Raw genomic sequence first — 11,088 nt, 5'->3', positions numbered from 1 at the left:
AACATGATTAAACATTCAAAAGTGTGCCCCAAAAACCCAATTAGGGAAGTTGATAAAAGACAAAAGACTATAGCTATTGGAAAAAATGATCCTAATAGTGTTAGTTTGAAACTTGTTGATTTTAATCAAGAGCGAACTAGAATAGCACTTGCAAAGATGGTAATTATTGATGAGCTTCCTTTTAAATATGTTGAAAATGAAGGGTTTAAGATGTTCATGAGTGAAGCTCAACCTAGGTTTAAAATTCCTTCTTGCGTCTCTGTTGCTAGAGATTGTTTGAGATTGTATTTTGAAGAGAAAGAAAAATTGAAATCTATATTGTTTGTGAATAAACAAATGGTGTCACTAACCACTTATACTTGGACATCGATTCAAAATACGAATTATATGGTTGTTACAGCTCATTATATTGATGATGAGTGGGATTTGAAGAAGAGGATATTGAGCTTTGGTTTAATTGCTGACCAGAAAGGTGAAACCATATGCATAAACTTAGAAAATTGCATGAAGGATTGGGGTATTAAGTCTATTTGTTGTGTTACTGTTGACAATACAAGTGCCAATTACTTGGCTATCTCATATTTAAATAGAGGTATGCGTGTTTGGAATGGTCGTACTTTGTTTAATGGAGAGTACTTGCATATGAGATGCAATGCTCACACATTGAACTTGATTGTCGTTGATGGATTAAAGGAAATTGATGCGTCTGTTAGTAGAATAAGAGCTGCATGTAATTATGTTATAATCTTCATCCCAATACACTTCATCCCAACACTCATCCTCCTCCTCCGAGTCAGAGAACAAATATATAGGTTCTCTGTAAAAGTACGCGGATTCAGACGCAATGTCGGATGGACTAACATAGTTAGTCGAAATTGCATAGGTCGTGGGGCGCTTAACATTAAATTCAGCTCGAGGTAGATCAGCAAAATAGGGAAAATTGTGCGAAAGGTCCTCATCAGATTTTGGCGATGAAAGAGCTTTCTTGAAAATACCAAACCTCATCTTTCTTTCGGCTTCGCTGCTGTATATAGGGGTGTGCATGGTTTAAAAACCACACCACACCAAACCATATTTATGGTTTTGGTTTAGAACCAAAACCATTTTAATGAAAAATTAGTTATTTTGTAAAACTAATTTGGATATGGTTTATAATCGGTTGGAAACCAATTTATAACCGGTTTATAATAAAAAATAGGTTGCTTATTTATAACCGATTCATCTTAAATTTTATTTTATTTTTTATTTTTTTTAAAAATGCATTATTATAACTTTTAATTCCTATATATTTAAACTTTTTTTTTTTACAATAATTAAGCCAATTTTTTTTTGTTTAATTAATTAAAAGAACATATTTAATAATTATTGTTTATAAAAAAAAACATAATTTTTCTATAATTTTATGAATTATTGGTTTATAATCAATTCATAAAAGTTTTTTTTCTAAGCCCAAACATATTTCAAACTAAGTCCAACAAAACAGATTTTTTTAAGCCCAAAATAATTAAAATATAGATTTTTTTAAAAAATAAAACCATCAAAAATCTGTTTTTTATAATTATTTTTAAAATAAATAAATTTTGTTAAATAAAAAATAATTAAATATTAAAGGGTGGTTGACGGTGGCCGCCTGCCGGAGCGCCGCCACCAACCACCGCGCCGGTCGCCGGAAGTTCGCCGGAGGTCACCGGAAAATCGCCATCCACCGCCATCCGTCGCCGGAGCTCCGTCGTACCGGCCGCCGGTGGTCCGGCGTTGACCGTCGCGTTGACCAATTCCTCCACCACCTTATTAATTATTTATTTATTAAATTATATAATTAATTGAATTTGGAAAATTTGTTTTTTTTTAAAAAAGAAACTATTGGGCTTTTTCCTTATTGGGCCTCAATTTAAAAACCAATTTTAAACCAATTATAAAAAATTGGATATGGTTTAGAATTGGTTTTTTTGTATTGGATTGGTGTGGTTTTTTTTTAAAATGGATTTGGTTATTAATTTTGGATATGGTTTGGTTAGTGATTTGGTTAAGGTTACTTGGATTTTTTGCACACCCCTAGCTGTATATGTTATTATAACAATAGCCCCAACGGTCGAAAAGTGTTTCTTCTTCTGTGAGGCTTGTAGCTGGAAAAAATTCTCACGATGATTCCTCTTCCTCTTATAAAACCCCTCACTCTAAAACCTAATTTCTATCTTCATCAATCGTCATCGTTATTCATCTTTTCCACCGCCACCATCAAGTTTGTTGATTCGTCTCCCCTTATTTCAAATTCTATTTTTTCTTCTTATTTGTATTTCATGTCTATTTTAAGTTTCATATATATCATTGCTCACATAATGTAATAGAAACTCAAGATTCAATTGCTATGAGAAATTATTTGTACTGGTTCTTGTTTTTTCAATTTCATGTTATTTTTTTTCTATTTCAAGTTCTAATAACCACTCTCCTAATTAAAATAGAAAGAAAAACGATTTGGAGGGTGATTTTAGGCCTAAATTGACTCTAAATCACCTCTCTCTAGTAGATCAAGAAGAAGAGAAAAAATTGTGACGGCTAGTGTTAGAAGAGGAGGAGGAGAAAAGGTTTAAGAGCTACGAGCATTTGCTCACATGTCATCCATTGACCTATGTGATCCATTTAAAATCATAATTTTGTTTATGTATGGATTTACTTCGTGACACGTAAAATGGGAAGGAGAATTAGCATTAAAACCTTAAAATTCATACAAATTCTCACTTACAAAAAGTTTATATATGTTCAATTTATGGACTATAAATTCATGCATGTCACTTTCAAGAATTAAAGTGAGTACTCATTGGCTCATAGATAGCAAAGAATTTCTTCATTCGATGATAGTAGTAGTAGTACTAGTGTATAAGCCAAAATAATAATGATTCAGATAATTAGTACTCCATGCAAATGCAATGCAATGCATTTGAATCAACACCAATTTTCATGAGAAGAATTAAATTTAAAGAAATAATAAGTTGTGGCATTAAAGAAATTTATTTTGTTTGTGGGGGTGGGGTCTTATTGTTGTTGCTGACTAGTGGGGCTGAAGTTCAGTGTACCACCCAGCTTGACAGGCACACCATTGATAAACTTCATGCAAAGCCCGTGGGGATGGGATTCTGCCATTATGATCATTCATGTGTGTCAGTGTGTCACTTCCTTTCCTTCTTGCTCAAACGCTGCTGTGTCCTGTGGTGGTGGTCCTTTCTCAGTTCCTCGTCCTACACAACTAGAACTCCAAACTCGTAACCAATACCAATTACACTATCCAAAACACACAATTCAAACCAATATCACATGAGATTTTGAGTGCTCTATGTGAAGTATAAACTTGGCTATAAGCTATCGTTCATCTTTCACCATTGATTTAATTTGGTTTGTGGGTCAGTTCTGACATCAAATCCCTCTGATTGCAGTTGCGGAGGATTGAACAATCATTCATCTTTAATCGTGCTCAAGGCGACCACTTATTTCTACTCTGGCCCTACTTATTCTCTTCAAAACTATACAACACACAAAACACATAAACATAAAAAGAAAGAAAAGATTCTCTTGCCAGTACACTTTTTTTGTTTTTTATAACCTTCATTTCCAAGCTACATAATTCACATTGTTAATGCTTCTTTTACTTGTTATGGAAACTCCTTCATTTCCATTCCCTCCCATTTTCTCTAGTTTAAAATTTGAAGATACTAGCATCACACTCCAAAACCTTTCTTCTTAGTTGAAATCAAATTTGCTTTTTCTTTCTTCACTGTCTTCTTTATTCTTCTTTTAGAAAGAAGAAAAAAAAACTAAAATAAAAACAAAACTTTATTTTGAAAATCCAATTTCTTCATTTTGGTACCAAACTTGAACTGAACTTTCACTTTTCATGCATTTCATTTTCAATTTTTGAATCCGCCACAAATTAAGGCTGCGATGACCGCCGTTAAAGGAATGCAGTACTCAATTGCGGCGGAGTACACCGGACCTCCGCCGGGATACGATCTTCCCCGTGCAGTACCGATAACCGTCGACGGAATTCCAGTTTCCGCGGTGGTTACAGAACTTTCTTCCTCCGACACTCCGTCATTACCGGTTTCACAACCACTGTCGGAGCTGAAATCGACAAGTTCGTCGTCTTTGGCGATGGCATTTGACCGGAGCAACGTTTCTGGTAGAACAACGGTGTCTCCGACGTCAGTGATCGCATTCGAAGATGGAGCTTGTGAGAGCAACGGTGTTTCAGAATCATCATCATGCGAGTTGAGTAGTAAACATTCACGTGATTCTTCAACAATGAGGAATTCAAATTTCGAAAAAGAAAGTTTCGATTTCAACGATTCAACGTTGAGTTCAGATTACGCATCATTCTCGAAAAACAACAACGAACCTGATGATTCTGATTCTGAAAACTACAACTGCAAACCGGTGGAGCCGGTTAAGAGAGAAACCATTAGAAAGGGGAAGAAAGGTTCATGTTACCGGTGTTTGAAAGGTAACAGGTTAACGGAGAAAGAAAGGTGTCTTGTATGTGATGCTAAGTTTTGTGGGAATTGTGTGTTGAGAGCTATGGGATCAATGCCAGAAGGTAGAAAATGCGTTGGTTGTATTGGGTATCCAATTAACGAGTCGAAAAGGGGTAGTTTGGGGAAGTGTTCTAGGTTGCTTAAGAGATTGCTTAATCGATTGGAGGTTCGACAAGTGATGAAAGCTGAAAGATTTTGTGAAGTTAATCAGCTTCCTCCTGATTGTGTTTGTGTTAATGGAAATCCTCTTTCATTTGAGGAATTGGTTACATTGCAAAATTGTTCTAATCCTCCTAACAAGTTGAAGCCAGGGCATTATTGGTATGATAAAGTATCTGGTTTTTGGGGGAAGGTAGATTTCTTTCTTTCTCTGTTTTACTAATAGTTTTCTCTATGCATTATTAGTATTTAGGGCTATTTGAATTTATATTGAATTATTTGAGCTTATCGCCCGACATAAATACTTGTGAGACTGTTTGAGAGAGGTTATGAAAACAACTTATTTATTTTATTTTTTGAAACAAGGTTATGAAAACAACTTATGTCTTGTTCTTATGCCGTTTGCACCTTATTTCCATAGACTCTCTAAGATAGCTTATGAAAAATAGCATAAATGAAACTAGTTTAACTTTATTTTACATTTTGTTATACAAATAGCTTATACAATAGGTACTCATATGAAAAGTTTTTATGTTATAAGCACTTAATTAAGCTGTTTATTCAAACTTATTTATGTGATGCTTGAAATTGAGTTTGACTTGGGGTGCTGTGTTTTTTTAGGAAGGACAGAAGCCTTGTAGTATTATTAGTCCTCATCTGAATGTTGGAGGACCCATCAAACAGGATGCTAGTAATGGAAATACTCAGGTTTTCATCAATGGCCGGGAAATAACGAAAGTAGAACTTCGAATGTTGCAGGTTGAAAATTCAATATATGCAAATACAAATAGAAAATGAAAGGCTTTGTCTTAATTATTAATGTTCTTTTGTTGTTTAAGCAAAAAAAATTGAAATTGAAGGATGTTGTTTTGGTTGGGCAGTTGGCGGGAGTTCAGTGTGCCGGTAACCCACATTTTTGGGTCAATGAAGATGGTTCATACCAAGAAGAGGGACAAAAAAATACCAGAGGTTATATATGGGGAAAGGTAAAATTTTGTTTTCTGGAAATTCGTCTCTTGATTTACTATATCCAATTCTGCAATATTACACACACATTTGTTTTGTTTTACTTGATAGGCTGGAACGAAGCTTGTATGTGCCTTCCTTTCACTGCCAGTTCCATCTAGATATTCAACTTCATGTGGATTTCTATCCTGCAATGTGGTTACTAGAACGGCTCCTGATTACATCGAACATGGAAATGGAATAGTTCACAAGCTCCTCTTAGTTGGTTATAGTGGTTCTGGGACAAGCACTATTTTTAAGCAGGTGATATTTTATTTGGTAATAATTGGTTTTGCTATTTTTGTCTGCTTATAGTTTTATTCTTGGAAAAATTGCATTGGACAATATATGTTGGAAAGCTTATGTTCATCAAAACTATAATTTTTATGTCACTTAAACAAGCTAAGGCGGGGAAAGCTTCTAGGACTAATCAGTTGTTTGTAAGGAGTATGATCTAATCAGTCATCAGCAGTCATCATAATATTATGTGGATACATAATCATGTGTATTTCAATATTGGATTGGTTGCACAATCATGTTAGCCTTCTTTAACTGACTTCATAGTTGCATATATTACATGATTATATGCATGCACTTGAAGAAGCATAGTTGACTTCAATCTATTAAGCTGTTTTCGAGTTATTTAAGACTTATCAATGTGCTACTGCATATGATACATGACCTGGCTTCTGAAATCTGAAACTTTTCAAATAAACTTTTAGCCTCCACTTTCCTCCCTTGCAAAATAATTGAGTGTTGCTGTCAATATCTATCTATGCTGTGCTCTTCTTTGTTAGCATGTTTATTGTTAGTAAATGCTAAAGAAAGCAACATGTTTATAGAACTGTATATACTTTTGTCAGGCCAAGATTCTTTACAAAAGCACCCCATTCTCAGAAGATGAACGTGGAAATATAAAGTTGACCATTCAGATCAATGTCTATGCCTATCTTGGAATACTCCTTGAGGGTCGTGAGCGTTTTGAAGAAGAAAGTCTAGGGAATTTAAAGAAAAGTCAATCATTACTTCATACTACAGGTTTGAGTTTAATGTTTCCCCCCTTTCCAACTCCACTAGATATGATAATCTTTATGATATGAAACACAAGTTTTTTGTCTCAATATTTGGGAACATCAATCTAGTGGGAAAAGGCTTTTATTGTTGTCATGAATGATGACAACTGGATAGTAAATCAGAGTCACAGGATGCTATGTAAATTAGTTTTTGTGTTCTACATCAATGTGATTGCACATTTTCTACATTTTGGTTTTTCTCATCATTATTTAGCTTTAGTTATTTAAATGTGAGTTTTAGTTTGTACTGAAATTAGATATATTTGTTACAAGGACTTGAAAAATGGTGAATAAAATATACTTATACTTCTCAATTTTATTTACATAGCAGAAAGTGTTATATTGATATGCATTCTTCCCAAAGAAAAATAAAATGTTGACTGTCTAGTACTACCATTTTGGTACAGGAACCAGTCCAAAACATGGCGACAAGACAATTTACTCCATTGGCACAAGACTGAAAGCATTCTCTGATTGGCTGCTGAAAACAATGGTTTCAGGCAAGCTTGATGCTATCTTTCCAGCCGCTACTCGTGAATATGCTCCATTGATTGAGGAGTTATGGAATGATTCAGCCATTAAGGCCACCTATGAAAGAAGAAATGAAATTGAAATGCTACCCAGTGTTGCCAGTTATTTCTTAGAGCGGGTATAGGATCATTCTTTTATTTCGAGTTTATATTTTATCAACAGTTTAATATGTGTATATATTCTTGTTGACTAAATTTCATATGACCATGAACTGTGCACTGATATATTTATTTGTCATTCCTTTGCACATAAGAAGAAAATGTGAGGAGAAGGGTCTGCAGGTGTAGTTAGTACATGTATGAAATACAATATATGAACTAATTTGTCAAACTGTATAAACTTCAGGCTACCTTATATGCATCTGTTGAGTATTAAGCTTCATTAGTTTAGAATTATTTGTTCAAATATTTGTACCATGTTGTGCCCTTATTTTCTTGCATGTAAAATTTCTATTTGTTTTTTCTCTTGAAAAATATTACTAGGTCAGTGGCTTTGAGAATCTAACATGATATTTATTTGTTTAGGCTGTTCAGATACTGAGGACTGATTATGAACCCTCAGATTTAGATATCCTTTATGCTGAAGGAGTTACTTCATCCAATGGGCTGGCTAGTGTAGAGTTTTCATTTCCTCAATCAGCTCCTGAGGAAACTGGCGACACTGCTGATCTACTTGATTCTTTGGCTAGGTAAGAAAAATTATTTGGGATAGCTCTGCCCAAGAACCTGATTGGTCCAATTGCTGTATATATTTGCTCTTGTGAAACAACAACATATAGGAAAATACCAAACGCGGTAACGTGTAAGGAAAATATAAGACATGAGTGTTCCCAACTGTAGGGACTTTAGTAAGGTGCCTATGATGTTGATAAAAATTCTAGAAACTAAGACACGGATTAAAAGGCATGCCAATCTCTTCGCATGTCTAACAAATAAACACATCTTGACATTCCATGAGCAGAATTCCTAAAAATTTTCGTGAGATGACAAAAGTGCCCTTGAAAATTCTAGCATTCCTTTCCAACCAAAGACACCAGAGAACAGCAAAGACAGCGCTACGGCAGAGTTTTTAAGTATTTCTATGAAATCCCAAACCTCCAACTTTAATAAGGACAAATCGATAGAAGTCCATAGTGATGATCCAATTTTAAATAGAAAATTATTTGTAGCTCAGGTTTAATATGTTCTTGTGTTTGCCTTGAGACCTGGGAGTGTGCTCCTCTTGAGGTTTGATGTTCGATTCTCTCTGGCGCCAATTTGGGTGGGCTAATTTAGCTTCTTCAAAAAAAAAATGTTCTTGTGTTTGCCAGATATAATGGAGGTTCCTTCCAGTGAAGCGCATGGACTCGAAATACATAACTTTATGCTTAACTGAGCTACAAAATACATAACACAAGAATTCTATACAGATAATTCTTTTTACCTAAGAAAATCTTTTCAATTGGAGATAGATGGTGTAATATTAGGCACGATAGAATGAGTACTGGAGATGGATTGGCATTACCTAGACTGGTGTGCAGTTTAATCTCTGATTTTCATGAGCTTGAGTCAAATGAGAAAAATTCATGTTTAGAAACTATGCCTTTGTGTAAATACATGTTTTTTTGGGAGGAGGGGGGACCTTTAGACGAGCTGCTATAAACTGTTTCTGACATGTATCTCTGATCTCTTTGGTTGATTCACAGGTATGAGCTAATTACAATACATGCAAGAGGGCTAGGAGATAATTGCAAGTGGCTAGAAATGTTTGAGGATGTTGGATTGGTCATCTTCTGTGTTTCCTTGAGTGACTATAATCAGTTTTCTACCGATGGAAATGGTCGTCTCACAAACAAGATGATATTGAGCAGGAAACTTTTCGAAACCATTGTTACTCACCCAACTTTTGAGCAAATGGACTTCCTGTTGATATTAAACAAAATGGACGAGTTTGAGGAGAAAATAGAACATGCTCCACTGACTCAGTGTGACTGGTTCTCTGATTTTCATCCAGTACTTAGCCATAATCGGCCCAGCAGAAACAACAGCAGTGGCATTAACAATAACCCCTCCCTAAGTCAGCTTGCTTCCCATTACATAGCAGTTAAGTTTAAAAGGCTTTATTCATCTCTAACAGGGCAAAACTTGTATGTGTCCTTAGTGAAGGGGCTGGAACCTGATAGTGTTGATGCAGCACTTAAATATGGAAAGGAGATTTTAAAGTGGAACAATGAGAAACCAAACTTCAGCCTAAGTGATGACTCGATGCATAGCATTGAGGCGAGTTCATTCTCTCATTGATTGCTAGTTCAAGCTAGTGTTGTAAACTTGTAAGTCATACATGTGTGTGACTCGGATTCGGTTCATGTACATATAGTCTCAACTAGGAGTAGTGACACAGAATCACATTCCTTCTTCCACTGGCTATAGAGTTGTAATATGCCCTTGACACTCTTTGGTGGCACACCTTGTGCCACAGAGATCAAGGTGTAGTGCTCAAATTCATTTTTTTCGCACTGTAATGTAATATATCAATGCTTATATTTTGTTGTGTAAGCTATGCCTTCAACTTACAATAGTTGCAAATAGACTTTCTTTAAATCACATAATCTCGTGCGTGGTTGTAGAAATTAATTTGATGAACTATAATCCATTTAAGATTTTTTTCCCCAACTGATATTCGATCAATCAAATTATATTATTTTTTATAAATTTTAAAAGTAAAAGATGTAGTAATAAAAATAATAATATAAGTAATATCATATATTAATTGAAAATAAAATAAGATGCTTGCAGATAGTAAGTTGTTATTTCTTCCTCCCATAATATCGCATAAGAGTATTCTCCCGCCAACTTTGATTTTACTACAGGAAAGACAATTGAGTTGGTTGACTATAATCACAAAAGGCAGAGAGATTTGGAGGTAATGCATTTTAATGCAATGTTATTCTTTCTCACTAAGTATTGTTTACATTGGATTGCTTATTATTTATGATGAACTTTATGAGATTACGCCCAACCATGAGTTTCTTGCATACATTATGTATGACAAAGATAATAGTTGCTTCAAGTTATCTGTGTGGAATTTGAATTTGGTTCCTTGCACAATAAGTCTCAAGTAGATCGAGTTTCAAACTTTGAACACGGAAAAACTCCATCAAGTTAAGATAAGTACTTCCTACTGCATAGTATTTGTAAGTTCTTTCTAATAAATGCAGTTTATACATTCTCTAGCTTGAAACTTGTTTGGTCATAGTTGAATCAGTGAGATTAGCTTTCTAATAAATGCATAAGTTTTTAAAAGATCTCATGTTTTTTGAAAATAATTCTATATAAGTTTTTGAATACGTTCGAACTATATCAGAGGTGGAATTTTTTTTACCTAAATGCATGATGGTTCCATCAAAGAGTATGGCCACATTCATGATCTCCAAATCATGGATATTGGCATGTGACCAAAATAAGTAGTATTCAACAAACTTCATAAAATCTTACTGCCCAAATTGCAGTTTCATATGCATAATTATGATCTCCTAATTGGCATCTCAGTGCACGCCCAATTCATGCAAAAGCTGACATCTTGTTACTTTACATTAGAAAAGCATATAGCTCAGTGATTAGTCAACAGCATAATGGACAAAACATAATAAAATCCCCTACAATAATAGTTCCTTTGTGAAACAAAACATAGTGGGGTTGGCCCAACAATGATTGTGTTACAATTCGTTTAAAGCAAAATGCTTAACATGGGGATAGCACTACTCTAGTCTACCCTGCCCTTCCGACCAGTACTGTGGTAGGGTAGCATATATTATT

At 34.7% G+C, this 11,088-nt stretch overlaps 1 protein-coding gene across 1 annotated transcript; it reads left to right on the top strand.

Annotated features, from left to right (window-relative positions):
- Positions 1–2,576: 2,576 nt before the first annotated feature.
- Positions 2,577–9,881, top strand: LOC123881637 (extra-large guanine nucleotide-binding protein 1-like). Its single transcript, XM_045930360.1, has 8 exons — positions 2,577–4,878; positions 5,307–5,444; positions 5,567–5,671; positions 5,763–5,954; positions 6,554–6,728; positions 7,171–7,412; positions 7,819–7,982; positions 8,979–9,881. Exons 1-8 carry the CDS (start codon positions 3,937–3,939, stop codon positions 9,571–9,573), a joined length of 2,553 nt encoding a protein of 850 aa, XP_045786316.1. The 5' UTR covers positions 2,577–3,936; the 3' UTR covers positions 9,574–9,881.
- The last annotated feature ends 1,207 nt before the right edge of the window (positions 9,882–11,088 follow it).

Source organism: Trifolium pratense, linkage group LG4 (genome assembly GCF_020283565.1).
Source record: "Trifolium pratense cultivar HEN17-A07 linkage group LG4, ARS_RC_1.1, whole genome shotgun sequence".
Classification (NCBI taxonomy): Eukaryota; Viridiplantae; Streptophyta; class Magnoliopsida; order Fabales; family Fabaceae; genus Trifolium; species Trifolium pratense.
This window is presented reverse-complemented; position numbering and strand designations above follow the sequence as displayed.

Bases quoted from the DNA above. Each gene is read 5' to 3' on its own strand.
- LOC123881637 (XM_045930360.1), top strand. From the start codon at position 3,937: ATGACCGCCGTTAAAGGAATGCAGTACTCAATTGCGGCGGAGTACACC. The intron at 4,879-5,306 runs GTAGATTTCTTT...GTGTTTTTTTAG, and splicing joins TATCTGGTTTTTGGGGGAAG to GAAGGACAGAAGCCTTGTAG. The intron at 5,955-6,553 runs GTGATATTTTAT...TACTTTTGTCAG, and splicing joins CAAGCACTATTTTTAAGCAG to GCCAAGATTCTTTACAAAAG.